Source organism: Bicyclus anynana, chromosome 14 (assembly GCF_947172395.1).
Source record: "Bicyclus anynana chromosome 14, ilBicAnyn1.1, whole genome shotgun sequence".
NCBI classification, from domain to species: domain Eukaryota; kingdom Metazoa; phylum Arthropoda; class Insecta; order Lepidoptera; family Nymphalidae; genus Bicyclus; species Bicyclus anynana.
This window is the reverse complement of record NC_069096.1, coordinates 3,268,240-3,289,463: the sequence shown is the minus strand read 5'-3', so window position 1 is coordinate 3,289,463 and position 21,224 is coordinate 3,268,240. Positions and strand designations below refer to the sequence as shown.

Here is a 21,224-nt window from a genome sequence, read left to right as displayed (position 1 = left end):
CATAAGTAACACTGCATGAGGGATTGCTTCGCCACTGCACGCCCGCACCCGCAGCTACACTCCACATTTCGCGGCATTTTCAGTTGTTTATGCGAGCAAAATATTGTGACGCCAAATCAAAGTACGCTTGAAGCGGTTAAAATTACAAAGTCTTTTACCGTTATGTTGATAAAATGTTTCAAGCGAAATTGACCCGGCATATAGTAGACATAGGGATGCAAATCGCGTGCCACTTATTAGGTGATCACAATGACAGCTCAAACACAGCTGATTCACTTATCATTATTCACTTATTGGCAGTTTTTTATCACGATAAATCCTTTATATGTTAAGTTTTGCTCAAAGATACACTTTCACTCGGTTTCGTACAACATAAATTAATGAAAAAACACTTTGGACTGTAGAAAAATAAACTAGTTTAGTTATATTTCAAAATTTAAGTACGGAGACAGTGAAGGTATGTTATGTCGACGCCAGCGCCGCAGCGGAGTTTTTTTTTTTTGTCATGTTGTTTTCTCAAGTAGATTAAATTAAGGCTGGAGCAACATTATGAAACTATGAGCTTTGTTTTATTAAATTAAACGTATAAAAATATCTGAAAAAGAACGAATTACTTCAATAACTGATTCGTAGGCGTCTGGTAGCAAAAGTATATTTTTTATTATAGTTAATTCCGTCTAATAGATATTGAGGTACATAATCTATTATAATAGTAGAGAAGAGGGGAACGATTATATAGTAATCTCGCGGACGGACTGCCACATTACCATTTTAAGTCGACTGCCACATCCCTAGAAGCATGTAGATTGTAGAATGTCATTAGTAGGTACCCCTCTTGCTTGCTAAATAGTTAATAGCAGTCCGTCCGCGAGATTACTATATAATCGTTGATAAAATGCATATCATATGGTGCATTCCAGGAACTTCCTTGAGACTGGCCCTACGTTGGGCGCCATATGTCACGTTATTTTTATTTGTTTAGCAAATAAAAATACGGCATAATTTTAAAAGAATAATTGATTAAAAAATAAGTGATGAGGGGGTCGTGGTGTGTGTGGCCGGCTTAAGGTCAGTTGCAATTTTGGTACCACACTCTCCTTGCTTCTTCAAATCTGCGTGGTGCGCGCCTGCAGGGCTTTATTATTCCAAGGGGATCCCCACGTCGAGCCAGTCTCAAGGAAGTTCCTGGAATGCGTTTTAGGTCTCTTGGGCCAGGTCTGGCTGGTGGGAGGCTTCGGTCGTGGCTAGTTACCACCCTACCGGCAAAGCCGCCAAGCGATTTAGCGTTCCGGTACGATGCCGTGTAGAAACCGAAGGGGGTGTGGATTTTCATCCTCCTCCTTACAAGTTAGCCCGCTTCCAACTAAGACTACATCATCACTCACCATCAGGTGTAGGGTGTAGTCAAGGGCTAACTCGTAAACAATAAAAAAAAAAAAGAAAAGCTTCGACCAACACCTTAAGAAGCTTTCGCTAGACTGCTAGATCAAGGGTTATTCTTGAGACGGCGAGTATTATGAGGAGGTTCCTCACTCTAGAACCCTGACCACCAAATGCTTGAGCACTCAAATGTCCTGCAGCGGTAGGGTTGAATTATTTTTTTTATTTTTTCAAATCAAATCAAAACAAAAATCATTTATTTCAAGTAGGCTCAGTTTACAAGCACTTTTGACACGTCAGTATAATGTCATGTCAATTCATGCCCCTCCATGACTCAACCTCGATGCCAGGCATGTTCAGCATCTCAGTGATACCCCAGATCTGAGGTATGTGATGCTGATAAGCGGTGGCGCGGGCGATCTTTTTCGTGTCGACGCGACGTACGAAACAGCGCGGCGCGCGTTGCATTTTCACTGTCCGGGAGAAAGGCGGTGCGGCGCGCATAATACTCGAGTTTTCTTTTTCTTGATTTTTCTAGCCTTGAGACGAGCAGGCGTCCTTGGATCTTGAATCCATCGCGTCCGCGAAATCGAAATCGAAATCGTGAAATCCGCATAGTTTCGCTAGTTGACGTGCTGCCCTGGGACCTTCAGGGAGCTGCGGGTCCTGGAATCTTCGTTTGTAGGCCATTTTCTCCGAGAACACGCGGGCGAAGCTGCGACAAGTTTAGCTCACTAAACCGGCGCAATTTCTGCTGCGAAGAGTACACACACGTCAATGCGGCCGATCCCGCTCGCATTATTTATTAGAGCATTATAAAACGAAGTGAAAGGGACAGACTTATGAGTAAGTCAGAGATTACCTTACCTTACCTTATCAGCTGATGGACATCCACTGCTGGACATAGGCCTCTTGCATGGACCTCCAAGCACAACGGTCTCGCGCCGCCAGCATCCAGCGGCTCCCTGCAACCCGCTTGATATCCTCGGTCCACCTAGTGGAGGGTCGACCAACAATGCGCTTTCCGGTGCGGAGATAGCATAAATCTAAGCTATTATTTACATGGGAGTCGATAGAATAATGAACTAACAAAAATACGTATGAGCTAAGGGAAATAAAACTCTAATAATATAAACGTTTATTTGTAAGTACTTATTACTAAAGACTGAAGACTGATAAAGACTGATTTTAAAGGTTTCATTTATGCTGTTTACAATCGCAAATCGACTTATTACCCAAGTATAAATGTATAAGCTAACTTACATTAATACATTATATTGATTACCTAACTTATAATAAAACAATCTTCCACAGCTCAAGACTTTGGACCACCCGTGATCGAGTCAGTGAAAACGACGTACAGGGAAAATAGCAACCAGGGCAAGATCCAGGTCACCGTATGTGCCAATCCACCACCACAGACTGCTGAGTGGAGAATGCGGAATTTAAGGCTTAATGTGCCAGGGAGACTTGGTAAGATATTTTTTTTTTATTTCTCTCTATTTCTTTTGTTGTGTGTACGAGATTTGATACCATTAACCCTAGATTACTAAACTATCGTATAAGTGACGTGTAAAAAATACGACAGGCAAATAAAACGATATAAATCAACGAATCATATTTAAGAAATTACAATTATTTATTCTTTGGGCTTAAGAGATCACATATTAATGAAAATAGTTTTTTTTTTACTCTACACATTTTACAAGGCTCTTTTACATTTCATGCAAAAGTTTGTTGTCATTTTTCTAGCCTTAGACGGACACAGGGCTATATATATATATATATATATATATATAGTAAATATATAAAGACATATTTATTATATTATGTGGATATACTATAACAAAGTAAAAATCTTTGTAAAACCTGAGTATTTTCTTTGTAAAAACAAGTACAACTCAAAACTCACACAAACACTAAACTTCCGTAAATTTTACGACACGTTAGTTATACCTCAATTCAGATATCACACCCGACCACAATGACAACGCGTAGAAAACTGACAAATGAAATTAGGAAGGTACAGTGAAGCGGGGAATGAGGAAATTACGCGAACTTTGTTTTTTCCAGGAATCATAAGTTTGTCGTCGTAATTTTTACGAAAGTTTAGTAATCTAGGGTTAAGGCAATGCTGTTTTTGCATTCGCATTGAGTGGCCAAAGCTTGCGTTTAATAAATATTTTGAACTTTCTGAGAGACATGCCAGTGCCTTTATGTGGTACTTTATAAAAAAACGTATGCAATTTCCCTTAAAAGAATTAAGTACAAGTTTTTGTAACCTAGTATGGTTATATAATGATTTATTTATTTTGCTATCATCCGCGAAAAGTCGACGAACCCATGCGACAACGTCACCCAGGTCCGGCAAAATACTCTCTACGTACGTTTCACCCCGAAACCGGAGCATCCTCAGGAAATGTTGACTCTACAACGTGCAATTGCAAAGTTGCATGGGTTCGTCGACTTTTCGCGGATGATAGCAAAATAAATAAATCATTATATAATCATGATGAACTTCCGCAAAGTAACGCCTGCTTCTATCCAATACCTAGTATGGTGTGCAACAATTTTATTTTTATTACTGACATTAATATTATTACAATCACATCTTCTTTTAAAATTGCCTACGGTTTTATGTACATATACAAATTTTTAAAGAAAATAAATAAAAAAAATATTATTATAAATATTATATTACGCGAAAGTTTGTATGAATGTATGTTTGTTACTCTTTAACGCGGCTACTACTGAAGCGATTTGGCTAAAATTTGGAATGGAAATAGATTTTACTATTTTACATTACAAATTATAAGGTTTGTACTACTATCAAACCAATCCCTATTTTTACAAATTTTACATACAGTACATACTTAATCTTTAAGTCTGGATTAGGTAGGTAAACATGTGTTCAATGCAATATATTCATGAAGATAAGTTTAAAAATAAACCCATATCATATTTAATTTAATCGCTGTACATAAATGTTTTTATTAATTTAGAACTATTATTTAGTAACTGGAACCTGTCACACGCCTTCCTCGCTTGCACGGGTGTTGCCTGATGCACCAACTGCGGATGACTGTCTCCACTATTTCGGTTGCAGTTAGTACATACTGAGCAAACAATGCTCGAAACTGGCTGTTGTACTTCCGCAGTCTGAGTGCAAATAGACAACATAGTTTTTTGACAGGACTCATATTCTGCTATCAGCGACCGCAATGAAGCTTGTAAACTGGCTATTAGTACAGTGAATGGGGGTTTTTACCTCCGTTTTCGTTGAACCTTCATCGATTTTCATGAAAACTGGTGAGTAGGTGGGAGATACCTTAAAAAACAACAGTGACATAGTGCCATCTTGCGCATTTGCCCTGGGGGTGGATGCCACCACTTCTCGGAGGTGCAGATTATTTTAATAAAAATAACCGCAGAAATTTTTAGACGGATAAATTTTGAGCAAAATTTGTTACATATAGTTTTTGGGAAAAATCAATACTTTTTGAGTTATTCAAATTAAAAGATTGTGATTTTTCGTGATAAAATACATGTTTTAAGGCGGTTTTTTATAAATAACACGAAAACTATAAATTTTTACAAAAAATGTGTTATTACTAAAATTGAAGCTAATAAAAAACCAACAAATTCTTACTTTAAAAAATCTTCTTATATTAATTCAAAGTGCTATAGGTAATTGTATGAATATTTTTTTTCGGCAAGTACTTAAAGCTAAGTATTCAATCTTAAATAACGGGATACCGATGCATCTTATGACAAATACTTTTGGCACATTTTTTAAAGTACTAAAAAATACCTTTATAATGAGTGTTGTAAAAAGTTAATAGCATCAAAATTGAGCAAGTTTTGATAAAAATAACATGACACTTTCGATTTTTTTTGGAAAAAACGAAAAATAAACCCTTTACCATTTCCACAAAAAATCAAATTTATGGTTATCCCTAAAGAACTTTCTTTTTATAGCATAGCACAAATACACGTGGTATTTCTTATTAGTTCTCTTAGAAAATATTTCATAGTATACATAAATCATGCATATAAATATTAAATAACGTTTATTTTATCTAATTAAACACAATTACTTAAGCCAGAATGGTAAAATCTGCATTTTTGCCCACTTTTAACAAAAGGGGTGAAATTCACCCCTAAAATGCAAAAAGCGCAAGACGAGCACATGTCACTTTTGAAGTAGAGGGCAAAACATAAATAATACCAAATTTTCATCCAAATCTATGGAGGTTCAACGAAATCGGAGGTTGGGGCTAATTTTGGCTTTCAATGACTGCTTCATATTTCAATTTATTATTTTTTAATAAAGTGCTACCTACATACTTCTACGTCTTATTTTATTGTTTTATAAAAAGGTTTATTGATTTTAAGCATTCTTTGAGTTTTCATAATGTATCTATTAATTTAAATATATTTTTTAAGTTTTTTGCTGCTATTTGGATGTGCCTGTGTAGTAGTACTATTAAGTTGGTAGGTAATCTGGGGTAGGGGTAGGATAGGGATATGGTAGGTGTAGGGTAGGGGTAGGGTAGGGGTTGGGTAGAGGTAGGGTAGGGATAAGGTAGGGGTAGGGTAGGGGTTGGGTAGGGGTTGGGTAGGGGTAGGGTAAAGGTAGGGTAGGGTAGGGTAGGGGTAGGGTAGGGGTAGGCTGGGTAGGTATAGGGAGGGAGTAAAATAGGATAAGGGTAGTAGTAGTAGTAGGTATAGTAGGGAATGAGTCAATGCGAAGCTTGACCGGGTCCGCTAGTATTATTATAATTCTCAAACTACCTATCTCGATCAAGAGCTTTATTTTCTCTTGAAATATTACATAAAATCTCAGAATACAGAAAAACACCTGAAGCCACGTTTGGATGTCATTATATAGCGCGCAGTGTGTCCAAAAATTGTAGCAACATCCCGCACTCTTCGCACTTCCCACCCGCGTGTACATGACGCTGTTAAATTTTTCCCTATTTTGTGGTAAAGGTTTGTAACGTTAGAAGGAAAACAATAAGTGTACAGTTCATCACATTCAATGTTAACTTATATGGTAAATAAAAAAAACAGTGGGACCGGTTTTCTAGTGATTGCTAAGAGTCAGCAAGAAAATGAACTCTTGCTTGGAAAATTAATATAATTATTATTTATCTATACCTTATTTGCAAAATTTAATGACAACCGCTTAATGTTACTGACCAAATTTAAAAAATGGGCGCAATTTTGATTTTATTTAGGTATAAATATAGGACCGATTTTTATTAAATAGATATTTTAGTATCGCTTATTAAAATTGAATGACAACCGACAAACAAACAAATGTGCAAACAAACACACAAACAGATAAGAACGAACGAACTTATTATAATATAGAAAGCCATTGTTCTTTGTAAAATTTTAAAGCTTTAAGATTATTTTACACTTTCTTTATCTGCGCTGATTACCGCAATTTTATTTCTACTTACTTGCCAGAACCTTTGCCTACCTATTTAGTTGATTAATATTTTACTTAAATAATAAATCCTTGATTAGAAATTAAAAGTAGGGAAAATCAAAACCATTACATTGGCAACACTTACAAAATGGAGGCATCGGTTTCTATGACAACGAAATTTACGTAAAAATTATTAATTATTTATCATAAGAATATTAATTTGTGCTACTTACACGTGAAATGTTATCCTATCCAGTTTCTTTTTTTTACCAACGGCATTTTTACACGAAGAAATAGCACAAGACGGCTTAATTTAATTAAATTTGTCACCTGTATAGCACGTCAAACAACACGACAAACACAGAGTGAGTAATCGCTTGGTCGTGTACTAACTCATAAAATGTGTAGTTTAAATGGCTTCACTTCTTTGCGCTATCACCCCTTCTGGTGTTTTTCTGTATTCTGAGCATAAAATGTACGTATTTGCTTTCAGAGTTTTATGCGGCAGAGGTTTCTAGAATGGCTAAACTCCACTGCTACATGTACATTTTAAAAATTGATAATGTCGGAGTCCAGGACCAAATTACATACATTCTTAAAATAACAAATGACCGCGGCTCCAAATTTGAGTCTATATCATTCAATAACACCAACAGTAAGTATTAAATTAATTATACTGGGTGTAAGGGACATGCTAACGAAAACTTAGTCCAGCGATTCAGTACATGATTCTGACTCCCTCAGCGTTGGAATTGTTCGTCGGTCTTTTCATGACTTTGAAGTTTTTTTTTACAGGAATTTAAACAAATTAGAGCATATAATTACTTATTATAGCTATCTTATTACGAAATTTTAAAATAAACCGCCAATTTGAGATTTTTGCAAAAACTAGTAATGTCAATTTAAATTACAAACTGCGCGCGATCAGCTGTTCTCAAGAGGTCAAATTGGCAGGTCATGCTTAATATGTACCACCTACAATAACAAACTTCGCGACGCTCGATTATAGGTATTTCCAAAATATCGAAACTTCTTATGATCTAGCCGCAGGTCGCTACTATTTTTACGCGCTATTTTTTCTTTAGTTTGTGTTCGGTGCTCTGTTAATAAACATTAAACAAACAAAATTCAAAATTTTCAAAATTAGATGTGCTTGTACCTGTACAATTGTGTCATTTATGTTGCGTGTTTGTGTGTTTTGTGTAGACTGAGATATAATAAAATATCGAGATCAATCAATCAATTGTGCTCACGAATATGGACAAATGTTAATGTGTTATGGCCAGGCAAAGGGCAATGCACATCGGGCTCTCCGTATGTACATAGAGAGGTATCCTAACGCTCGTCATCCAGAAGATAGTCGTGTAATTACACGTGCATATCAGCGCATTTTGGACAACCAACCAGTAACACCACGACGTGAATGAGCTGGGAGACCCATGAGAGCTCGTAGTCAGGCTCGTATACTGAATGTGGTGCGGTTGAACCCTAGACTGGGCACGCGTACTGCGGCTAATTTGATACGCAACCGGTATAGAACTCGCGTGTCGCACTGGGCTTTACACATAGTATTGCGCAGAGATAGGCAGCGGGATTATCGTTTACATAAAGTGCAAGCACTTATTCCGTCAGACAGAAATCAGCGAGTATTGTACTGCCTGTGGTTTCAAAACCAACACATTGGAAATCCCGGGTTTGCTGCAAATGTGATATTGACGGATGAGTCCACTTTCACAAGGAATGGAATGTGGAATAGACGAAATTCTCACATTTGGGCTCACAGTAATCCATTTGCGATACAGCAGACGGGGCATCAAACACGTTGGTGTGTGAACGTATGGGCCAGTATTTTTCAGAACCAAATCATAGGACCTATCTTTTTACCAGAGCGATTAAACGGCACACTGTATCACGAATTCCTCCAAACGAGGATAGAGGAATATCTAGAGAAGATGCCGTTGGCTCAATTGCGGAATACGTGGTATCAACACGTGGTACTTCCGTGCGGCAATGTCTGGCTAACCGCAGCTTTTGGTGATCGCTGGAAGATTTGGTCCTCAAGCCTGGCCACCACGTTCACCGGACTTGACGCCTTGGGACTTTTTCTTTGGGGCTATGTTAAAGACAAAGTGTTCACAAGTGACCTACTGCAGACGCAATGCGAGTGAGGATTTTAAACGCATTTGCAAAGTTAAGTGAGGAGTGCTCCCGTGATACAACTCTTATGCCCCGGCTCCACGCTGAAACACTGCGTCGCGCTCGGATCTGCGAGCGAGTGGGTGGCGGTCATTTCGAGCTCTACCTTATCAGAAGTGAACGAGAGACAACCTGAAGTAACTTGACTACCTACCTGATAGAATAAATCAAAGACTTGTAAAATTTAAAAAATAGGTATTAGATAGGTAGTGTAGCCAGCCGATTTGCTGTCGATGCGAGCTGTCGAGCGTTGTTATCGCATTGTTTGCTGTACACTGCGTGCTCAAAATTTTCAAAATCTGAATTTTCTCATTTCCGACGTAATTGGTATTTATAAAATCGTTGTGGGAACTAAATTTAACCTCTTCGCTCAGTTTTCGGAATCTTGTCCCTTACACGCAGTATAATTATTTCGGAGTAATAGGGATTTATAGGGTCATATTTGTGGCACTGCCACTAAAACACACACACAACACAATCAAAAACGCCACATACTAAATGGCACGAATGAATGACGTCAACGATCGAAATGATCGTTAGATTTGAGCGGGCGTTCACACAAAATTAAAAATAACTAATTGAAAACCCGGCTTCGCTTGGGTGGACTGTGACTCCATAGAATAAAGAAAGAAAGAAAGAAAGAAAGAAAGATCTTTATTTTTAAGTAATGCCACATATCACATTAAATCTAAATTATAACATTATGGCTTAACGTCCACTCAAACAGTGGAGCACTAAAGAATGCCCTGTAATATGTGGTACAACCTAGAAAAAGGCCCCAACTCAGCATTTTGCCGCATACTTTCAATAAAAAAAAGTATGCAGCACTGATTTTCAGTTAGGACCCAGTTCAGGTGCCGCCACGCACACAGTTCAACAGTTTACGTAAACTATTAAATACAATTATTAAGAACTAATTAAAACTAACTAGGTAGACAAATTGATTTAAAAAAAAAAAAGAAAACTTAAACATAACGATGAAAAACAAAATTAAATAAAAATTACCTGCAATATAATTATGTATACTTTTTTTTTTTGTTAATAACTCTTTTTACTAATTTATAGATAACTAAATACTTGTTATTAAATATATAATGTAACAACATATTAAACATATAAATTCGATATTAATTGAACATTAAATATATAAAAAAATAATACATAAACTATTAAATCATACCTTTATTATATAAATATATGTATATAAGTTATTAAAATGGTAGGTATCATAAAGCACTCAAGCTGCGCCGTCCTACATATTATACACATATAGTTATCAGTTCTCAAGGAATATAAGGGGGTTGCACTCCCTAGCAAAAGGTTAGGTTAGGTTAATTTAATACTTAGACATTATTTTGGCTGGTGGGAGGCTTCAGCCGTGGCTAATTACCACCCTACCGGTAAAGACGTACTGTCAAGCGATTTAGCGTTCCGGTACGATGCCGTGTAGAAACCGAAAGGGATGTGGATTTTCATCCTCCTCCTAACAAGTTTGCCCGCCCGCCATCTTAGACTGCATCATCACTCGCCATCAGGTGAGATTGTAGTCAAGGGCTAACTTGTAAAGAATAAAAAATATTACCTACCAGTGACTTTTTTCTGTACAGTACAGTAGTGTTGTGTATTACACTGCTGTCAATGATGCCGAGATCAACTAGACTCAAGCGTTCTTCTTCTTCATTGCAAAAGATCGAAAATATGAATATTGCGATATTCATATTTTCGATAATATTCGATATCGAAAATATATATAAGTATTTATCGGTGTGTTTCCTATAACAAAACTTTTCTTCTATTCTTCATGCGCTGTGGAGCGGGTGACAGTTCGTTTCACGCTTGAAAGTTTGTCGCGATTCACGATAATAGTGCTTCGTATGAACGTCATAAGGCAAATGTCACCCGCACCATCCTACAGCGCACGTACGTAGGTGTAGGGTGGGAGTAGATTAGGTTAGGGATAAGGAATGAGTCAAAGCGAAGCGAAGAAAAATTACAAAATGGCGGCCTTTTTAAAATTCTGACTAACTAGCCACGGCCGAAGCCTCCCACCAGCCAATCATCTAGAAGAATTATTATTCGCCAAGCTGAGGTTTTAAAACTACTCCGTAGCTTGAATGTGAGCAAACTAAGGAAAATATGGAATACCAGCAATACTATTGAAACTATGCGCCCTTCAGTGCGATAAATCTAGCCCTGCGAATGGCATTACTTTGTATGAATAGAAAAACACAGAAATAGCACCTAGTCATCTCAATCTCAGAAACGGTGGCTCGTAAGAAAAAAGTATGGACACATTTTTATTGATAATTTTATGATCTACAATTTTTGTCTGACGTTTTATGATCTCGATTTTTATTATGATGAAAAACAATTTTTTTTTTACCTTGAATAATTTTTTTTCCATACACGGGAATGATGGGAGATTTTTAAAGATTGTCTATTATTATGTTTTTAACAATTTTACTGGTTTTCAGCTTGTTGGGATTTTATACACCTTCGAATGTCTGAATTGATCGGACTATATACCTAGTTTATTATGTACCTTCCATTTTAACGATTATTTGCAGGTTTATTTACAGTTCTCCAAGAGATTAAAAAGTCAAAGTATAAATGGTTCTTTTTATTTTTATTATAACTAATGATAATTTCTTTACGCAGATCCGCTTCGGGTAACTCCGCAAGTATTATTGATCATAACGGCTACATTATTTGTCTCAGCGTGCGTACTTACTATTTGCCTTACACTGAAAGGTTAGTATTAAAAACGGCGCGGTAATAAATGTTAGTACCTACACGACATTGACCGTAGGCGCCGACCCCACTGCCACTACGCCAGTTCACAACTGTCATCGGTGGCCAGCAGACGTCATCGTGTATTGTAGGTATACCTTACTTTAGTTCATTTTTTGTGTGTGTTGTATAGCATACTGTATTATTTGATATCCTAAATACCACTACTCAAATTAGTGAACATTAAATTTCAGTGAACATTAATCTAATATAAGAAAACTAATGTTGAACAAAGGTTATGATTCACAACACTTATCAGGATAACTTAATTAACAAATCAAACTGTAACCCAAATAAGATCCTAGAATGGCAGAGAATGACCTTGAGTGAAGTCACGTACTTGCGAACGATGTGTGTAGGGTTAAAGGATCTTTTGACAGTCGAATAACACTCCCCTTTTCCACTCAAGTCACTCTCCCCGCCTATCCTAAGTAACCCATAAAGAATTACACAACAAGAATTGTGGACGCCTCGAACGCCACGAGCACACTGAAGCCAACACGAGATCGAGCGACGTCATATCCGTCACAGACTATTTACTATTTCCAACACTAAACGGCGATAACAATCACAAGCGGCTTGTTAGTTGCGCAGTAATTTTCAGCCCATCAATGTAGAATAAGTCTCGTTGCAGCTCTACCTATATTGCCTATGCATTCTTATGGAGAAATGCGGCAACTTTTACACGGCTAAGCAGGCCAACTGACGGGCCAAGTCGTTTTAGCCTTTTTTACAAGTTTTATTTAAAACAATATTACAACACATTTCAATCACGTACTATCACTAAAAAATAATAATATATTAAAATAACACGAATCTTAAATTATAAGTTCGTCGTTTCATTCTTTAGATACAGATACAAATTCAAATTCATTTATTAGATGCAACCGGCGGTGGTAAATCGTGCCAAATTTTGCAGGTTGCGTAAAAAGTCCTATTAGACGACGCAAATCATTAAAACGGACATGAAATACAGGTTGCTCCTCTTGACTTGTACCCACTACCCCCTTCTGCCCATTTTATTTTTGAACATACTATTGATAAAATGTGGGGATGACATCGAAGAGTATAGTGGATAAATGTAGTTTCCTCCGCGCCTCCATCTTCAGTATGCTATATGCAGTATGCTAGCGCTATTTAAAAACGGACTAACATGGGGGAGGAAAATGGAAAGCATTATCGAGCACAAGCGTTTTGGAACCTTTGAATAAGCTTGACTGATCTAGCAAGAAAACATGGTCCATACGCGGCATCTACATAGTTTAGATTGGACAACAATGTCTCAAACAAAAAAATGGATAGCAGTTTTAGCCCGTAAAAACAATGCTCACTAAATTTCTTTCGGCTTTCGAGTGTAAATTTTCATCGAATAGTACGCCGCAATTTCGTGCCTCACTCAATCTTTTTATCTTGTTATCCTAAATCCTAATCCTAATATTTGAAATTGTAATCCTAAATCCTAATCCTAATTTTTACTTTGTTTGAAGATTTCCAATTTGCCTAATCTAGTCTGTTCTAGTTTAAGTATTGTATATTGTATTGTCAATAATAATGGAAATCTAAAAACTGAGGTGATATTACACAAAGGATTGTAAGGTTGAATGAGTCATTTTCTTATCCTACAAGTATATTCTACCCATAGACTTGACGATTTCTACGCCTTCAGATAGGGTGGCAACTACCACAGCCGGTGCCTTCCAACAGATCTTAGCACATTCAGAAACTATGGAGTTCAAAACTGATCCGAGCTGAGAATCGCACACAGGATCTCTCAGTTGAGAACCACAGCACTACCAATTGTGCGAGAGGTCGTCAAAACTTTGTGATTTTGTGAATTGTGAAGTTGTCCATTAACGTTAAATTTGTACTAAAATTTTTGCTGCCATAATACTATTTCCACACTAACATCTTTTCTTTTTTAAAAATTTTAAGTATTTCCTTTTTTTTTACAGGTCTTGCAAGTGAAGCAGACAGTGAAGAAAATGTGTAAGTCAATATCTATACTTTTAATAAAACTGTAACAGGTACATTGAAGATATTTTGATATTTTCTTGGTTGGAGGGCAATAAATTAGTTCTAATCGATACTGTACCCAAAATTGTATTTTTAAAATTTTCTATTTATCTCTATCTCTCTATACTACCTGAAAAATACTAATAATAATGTTATTTAAGATTTTTTAAAGTTTTACCCTTAAAGAGTTAAAGTTGAAGTTACTTTTAATATGAATCGTTCACGTTTTGTGTTATATTTTTATAAAATTATTCGTGGACTATTTATTATATACAGGGTGCTCGGGAGTATTCCCAAAAACTTCAATGTGAGGCCACTTATAGGAGCCGAACTCCATAACTAAAAATTAAAAACTTTTTATGTTGTCATTCAAATAATTCCGACTATCCATGTAACACACGCATCTATCCTTGCATTTTAAAATACGTAACACTTAGACTTAGGCTACGTCATAATGAATAATATTAAGTATTTTTAAATGTTAGCTTTCTGTATAAAACCGTTGAAAACAAGAAATACTCGTGAAAGAATTATTTCGATACGTTAATTAATTCCCGAGATATAGAATTTTAAAGTGAACGCGCGGCGATGGTTTATTCCCCGTGGTCCCTGCGCCGTAGTCCCTGCAGGGACCACGGGGAATATATTCCCCGTGGTCCCTGCGAGACATATAATACTGCCGAATTAAAAATATGTAGTGATCAATGTTATATTCGATTTATTTTCAATAAATCGGGAATACTTTTAACGTCATCGGGAATACGTTTAACGTATTGTTATTGATTAAATTTATCTTATTAATCGACTTCAAAAAATTAAGTTAACAAAAAAATCACACATACGTGTAGAAACACGTATATTTTTTTAATTATTTTCATTAATTTTTTTTTTATGTTTTATTAATCGGGAATACGTTTAACGTATTTTTATTGATTAAATCTATCTTATTAACCGACTTCAAAAAAGGAGGTTATCAATTCTACACGTATGTTTTTTTTTTAATGTTTGTTACCATTATCATCATCATTTATTTATTAACTAATTTCGGATTTTTTTTATTTGAAAGAGTGTACTTGGTCCCATCTATTTTCATGAAAATCGGTTTAGTAATTTTGTATTAAAATCAAAATAACTTAAATACGTCTTTGAAGTCGGACATTTTTGAAAATTTTGCACCTTTTCTTGGTGAGATCAGAAAGAACAATCACCCATATTTAATCACTTTTTAACCGACTTCAAAAATGGAAGGTTCTCGATTCGACACGAATTTCTATATTTTAGATTAATTAGTACCTTATAAATTCGTTATTTATTAACGAATTTCGATACTTTTTACTTCCCGCATCACACTATTTTCCATATTTATTTGCCAGTTGTGGGTAATAAGCATGCTCATTATTAGCAATGTTGCGATACACATGCTAATTAGTAGCAACTGCTCAATGGTAGCATGCTTTCGTGCTTGAAATGAGTATGTGTAACAGTAGCTTTATGCTTTATTATGTGATACGTTTTTGTTTTTATAATAATAATGCAGACAAACGAACGTAAGAACCATTAAAACCATGACGGCCACGTGGTGCAGTGGGTAGTGATGCTTCCTGCATCCACGGCTGTGAGTTCGATTCCTACAACTGGCAAATAAATATGGTCCTTTCGCTAGACGCTACGCTATTTTTTCTTTAGTTCGTGTTCGGAAAATAGTGTGATGAAAAGTAAAAAGTATCGAAATTCGTTAATAAATAACGAATTTATAAGGTACTAATTAATCTAAAATATAGAAATTCGTGTCGAATCGAGAACCTTCCATTTTTGAAGTCGGTTAAAAAGTGATTAAATATGGGTGATTGTTCTTTCTGATCTAACCAAGAAAAGGTGCAAAATTTTCAAAAATGTCCGACTTCAAAGACGTATTTAAGTTATTTTGATTTTAATACAAAATTACTAAACCGATGTTCATGAAAATAGATGGGACCAAGTATATATAATTCGGCAGTATTATATGTCTCGCAGGGACCACGGGGAATAAACCGCGGCGATCAGCTCGCGTTTAACGCCGTGACGTCATCATATAACATTTACTCGCCCGTTTTTGCCCGCCCGCAATTTCGTTCTTCTGCCTTTTCCTACTGACGAACTAATGGTTAATAAATTCTGAATAAATTCTTTTTTTCTTATATTGTACTAAAGACATTTTGTTCATATTAATAGAAACTCCGAATATCAACGACGACCATAAGATTTTTTTTTTTGGCAACCCAATGCCAATATTTATTGATATATTTAATTTGATATAAAAGAACTTTTCATCCGGTACACAAGTTGGTAAAGGTCGTCTTGGTCTTCGTTAAACGGGATCTTAGACTATATCTATCTGTTGTTATAATATATCTTTACGAATAACATCAGCCACACGCAATCAAAAATATACCGTCAATTAGAAATACCACAACTCTATACCGAAAATTTTCTTAGAAGTCTTATCACCAAAACAAACCCGTCTTGTCACTAAAATCACATATTTCTCTTACGTTATACGTAATTTCTAAAGAACAAAGTGTCTAAATCCTTTATTATACGCATACAGTACGAATTACACTAAAAACTACACCGAATTTACGATTTATTCACATTTATTTTCTGAAAAACAAAATCACAACGAGATTAATTTGCACAGCTTAACTACGATTACGGCAATTTGACATTTCGTAACGCTAGATTGTCTATGAAAAGCAAGGATGGGTAAATAACATCGAGCGTTAACTTATCGATAAATGATAATGAATGATTCTTTAATAATTGATATGTTGTTAGTTTAAAGATGGGAAAATGAAATATTTTATAATCATTTTATTTTAAAAAATAGTTTTTTAATAAAAATGTTATACAATACATATGCTCACGTTATTCTATAGCGTAAAAGATATCTTACAAATAGTAGCATTATTCAAACACTGGTATGGATAACATTATCTCAATACGATTTTTAATAAAAATCGTCAAATCAAGATTTTAACAAAAACTAGCAATGTAAATTTAATTTGCAAAATGCGCGCGATCAGCTGTTTTCTAAGAGGTCAAATAGGCAGGTCACGACTAATAGGTATCTATCTATACAAAGTCACAAACAAACTGCGCGACGTTGTATTGCCGACCGCCGCCGGTGCCGAGGAAAATAATTGCTATCTCTCTCTAACCTAAGCCGCGCGGCGCGGTTAATAGGTATTTTCAAAATATTGAAACTTTAGGTCCTTTCGCTAGACGCTACGCTATTTTTTCTTTAGTTCGTGTTCGGCGGTCTGTTGACAAACAAACCAAAATTCAAAAACCTTTGTGTATGTCCTATGTTATGTTAGTAGTGATTTTCTGTAACGAATACTCATACAATTGTGTCGTTTGTATTGTGTGTGTTTGTGTGTGTTGACTGAGAAGTCTTGAAATGCTTAGATCAAATCAATTCAGTACTCATGAATATTGTACCTACTATGACGACAGAACGTCTCGTAAACGAGAAACAACCTAAAGTAGGATAATTACCTGTACCTAGTTAAAAACTTGTAAAGTATAAAAAATAGGTATTAGATAGGTAAGTGTAGCCAGCCGATTTGCTGTCGATGCGTACGTACCTACTCGTACGTACACAGTAGATTGCGGAGCGTTGTTATCGCATTGTTAGCTGTACATTGCGTGCTCAAAATTTTCAAAATCTGAATTTTCTCATTTCCCACGTAATTGTTATTTAAAATATCGTTGTGGAAACTAAATTTAACCTCTTCACGCAGTTTTCGGTATCATGTCCCTTACACCCAGTATGTACGTGGATACGTGCACACTTTTTTGAAGTATAAGCAAATCTTGGACGTTAGTACGTCCCCAAAAGATTAAAGAAAGAGACGGCCGCGTGGCGCAGTGGGTAGTGACCCTGCTTTTTGCATCCACGGCTGTGGGTTCGATTCCCACAACTGGAAAATATTTGTGTGATGAGCATGGGTTTTTTCCAGTGTCTGTGTGTATTTATACCTTATATAAGTATTTATATGTAGTATATAATTGTATATTAATACTATAATATCAATTATCTTAGCACCCATAACACAAGCTACTCTGTATGCTTACTTTGGGGCTAGATAGTGATGTGTATTGTTTAAGTATATTTATAATAATAATAAAAAAAGATTACCCCATTTCTTAACCACGCGTACCCATAGGCATAAACCGTGCACCGTTTACCGTTTGTGACACGTGATATTTAATTTCTTAAAAAGCACACAACCGACAAACGTTACTATACGTTCCCTTTTAAGATAACGTAGTATAGTAACGGATGTTTTAGTTTAGGTATTTCAGTTATAACGATACCTACTTGATATCGTTTCGATGCCCGCCGTTAACTTCTCAACCCTACTGATTGTCTTTGATTCATAGTCGGCCATTATTGTTGTGTAAAAAAGTCATCTAAGTAAATTTCGAGTATAAGTGCGCTGCATATTTGACGGTTAACTTGATCACGAATGGCTGATTTTTCTGACTGTGACTCAACCTGTTCAGCAACAGCTCTGATTTTGATGATTTTTTTTGTTCAGTTTGTTTCTTGATATTATTTGAAACCTTTTGGAGTGTGGACGGAATAATTTATAATTATTTAAACAATATTTATGCTATAAAATAAATAATTAAAAAACAAAACACTACCGACTCCAAAAACACAAACTTATGCAGGAAACTAAAAAGCAGAAGAAAACATAATAATATTTTCTATTTACTGATTACTTTGAAGCCGGTGCCAATGGTACAATTAATGGGAAGTCAATCAATCGTACCCTCTTTTTCCACCTTTAGGATTGGAATTGCTTTCTCAAATCTATATGGGACCTACTTCGAAATATACCCTTTACAAAAAATAAAGATTTATCAAAGTCGGTCCACTCAGTAAAAAGCTACGCATAGTTTTACATTACAATTAATTGGAAAACAATCAATCATCTTCTATTTTCCTACTCTTAGGGTTGAAATTGTTTTTCCAAATTTATATGGGACCATTTTAGGAATATACCTTTCTATTAAAAAGACTATTTGATAAAAAGTTATGCTTGCTAAAATTAATGGGTAAACAATCAATTATACCTTGTTTTCTTACTCTTAGAGTTGAAATTTATTTTTTAAAATGTATATATGACCATGTACGGAGTTTACTTAAATAAAAAAAAAACATCAAAACCAAGTATAACTTTTTATTGAATAGTCCGATTTTAATAATTATTTGTTTATTTTAAAGGGTATATTCCAAAGATAGTTTCATATAAATATGAAAAAACAATTGGAAACCTAAAGCTAGGAAAACGGTAGATGACTGATTGTCGGCCCATTAATTAGACCATTAGCACCGCCTTCAAAGTGATCAATAGATATAAAATATTATAATATTTTCTTTCGCTTATTAGTTTTCTGAATACGTTGGTTTTTTTTTAAGTGAGTAGTATTTTTAAATTATTTTTTATATAAATAGCATAGATATTTTTTAAGAATATAAATAATTTCGTCCCCGCACCAAAACATTTCTGATTTAAAAAAAGCATGAATTTTTCAAAAATTTCAAAGTATTAAAACAAAATCATCGAAATCGGAGCTGTTTCTGAGCACTTCCTGAAAACGTTTAGTTTATGTATTATTTGACTCCATTAATTGATAACTGCAGGGAGATGGCAGGCCTCGACCGGCTGCCCAGCCTGCCTGTCTCGGGTCCAGAGTACCTGCAGGAGCGCCGCGTTCTGGAAACACACATGTAAGCGGTGTACCCACCAGCGGATACAGGCGGTGGGGGTGTGCTAGGGGGCTCATCATTTCATCGGTTTACAGTAGCTTCCTTCTGTTAGGCTTATTTTTTAAGGTTCAATATACCAAAATGTTCAGTTCGAAAAAAAATACCAAATTAAGATTAAAGTTTTACATGAACAACAAATACCTACTTGTACTAGTCATGATGGTGCATCAATTTAAGACGGAATTCAAGTTGCGTTTTAATTTAAATTTAAGTTTTTAAATCTAAGTCAGACGACGCTATTACATACAATGTTTTAGCACGACTCATAGCATCATACATTTGGCACTCGATCTGTATCTCGTATGATTACACTAAAAATTTAAAAGTAAAAAAAAATTTAACCGACTTTAAAAACATGAAACATACTGACTAAACTAAAAAGCGAAAAATATTGTCATCATAATAGTTCATAATATGTACCTACTAACTGATGATCAGTTTGAAGGCGCCAGCCCGATAATGTATTTATGCTGTTATGAACATGCCCAGCCCTTTGTTTACATATTGGCTTTCTGTGCATCAAGACAATATTAAACAATAGTTTACACTCCGGACTAGAATGACGCCTGGGAAGAGTCTTTTAACCTTCCCAGTTAGTATGTAAGTTTTATACTTATTTGAATTATTAATTATTATTATTTTGTATTACTATGTAATATCTATACCTTTAATAAAAAATATTATTATTATCATCATTGCAAACTCAACTCATTGCTTTTATCGCCTCCTCAAAATTACCTAGCGACCCGACCACGCTCAAGGTTGTCAAACCTCCCTCAGAACTTAATCAATTTTTAAATTTATTCTATTTTCGAATGTTTCAATAATTTTCTTGCATTTTGTTTTAAATCAAATTAAATATGAACTCTTTTCAAAATCCTACTATGAACTCTTTCCAACGCCCTAAATAACAATATTTGTTTCTATAAAACCAACTCTGTTCTAACTAAGTACTTCCTCTAACATAGTAAATAAAACAATATTTTTCATAAAATATAAATTATATTTTTCATATCTTTCCACATTTATTTTTTGTATATAATAATATATGAAGGTATATTAAATATTGTGAGAAGTTGTTAGAGAGTAAAGTATTTTGTTTTTGTGCTTGAATTAAAGCTTTCAATGATGATGATTCAAACTCTGCGCTCGCATCAAAATTTAACTTTGTTCTCTTGTTTAACAAATAACTTCTATTACTCGTAGTATATAAGTAAATTAATGTATTTTAAATTACTTGTTGTATAGTAATGAATGTATTTTAAATTACTTGTTGTATAGTAATGAATGTATTTTAAATTACTTGTTGTATAGTAAAGAATGTATTTTAAATGTTGACAGTATTAAATTACTAATTGATGTTATAACCAAACTATTTTACATTTTATTTTAACCTCGAAATGTAATTTTATAATATTATATTATAGTCCTTAGAGTATGTTCCTAGAGTATATTTATTATATTATCGTCCCTAGAGTATGTCAATCTTGCATCTGTGTTTTTTTGCTGAGAAGCTTAACATCAAAAGAGAAACTGGGTTAAAAAGTAAAGGCTGTACAAGTAGGTATGTAGGTAAGTACAAGATCA

At 35.1% G+C, this 21,224-nt stretch overlaps 1 protein-coding gene across 3 annotated transcripts in view; it reads left to right on the top strand.

Annotated features, from left to right (window-relative positions):
* Positions 1 to 20,873, top strand: part of LOC112048527 (uncharacterized) — a 53,936-nt gene extending 33,063 nt beyond the window's left edge. For 2 of the 3 annotated variants that reach the window (XM_024086079.2, XM_024086078.2), the window contains 5 exons: positions 2,695 to 2,853; positions 7,311 to 7,472; positions 11,672 to 11,764; positions 13,756 to 13,789; positions 19,512 to 20,873. In XM_024086079.2, coding sequence (XP_023941847.2) covers positions 2,695 to 2,853; positions 7,311 to 7,472; positions 11,672 to 11,764; positions 13,756 to 13,789; positions 19,512 to 19,602 — 539 coding nt within the window. In that variant the 3' untranslated portion in view covers positions 19,603 to 20,873. The remainder of the gene's footprint in view (positions 1 to 2,694; positions 2,854 to 7,310; positions 7,473 to 11,671; positions 11,765 to 13,755; positions 13,790 to 19,511) is intronic. The other variant, XM_024086080.2, reaches the window with a different exon arrangement.
* Positions 20,874 to 21,224: the final 351 nt, after the last annotated feature.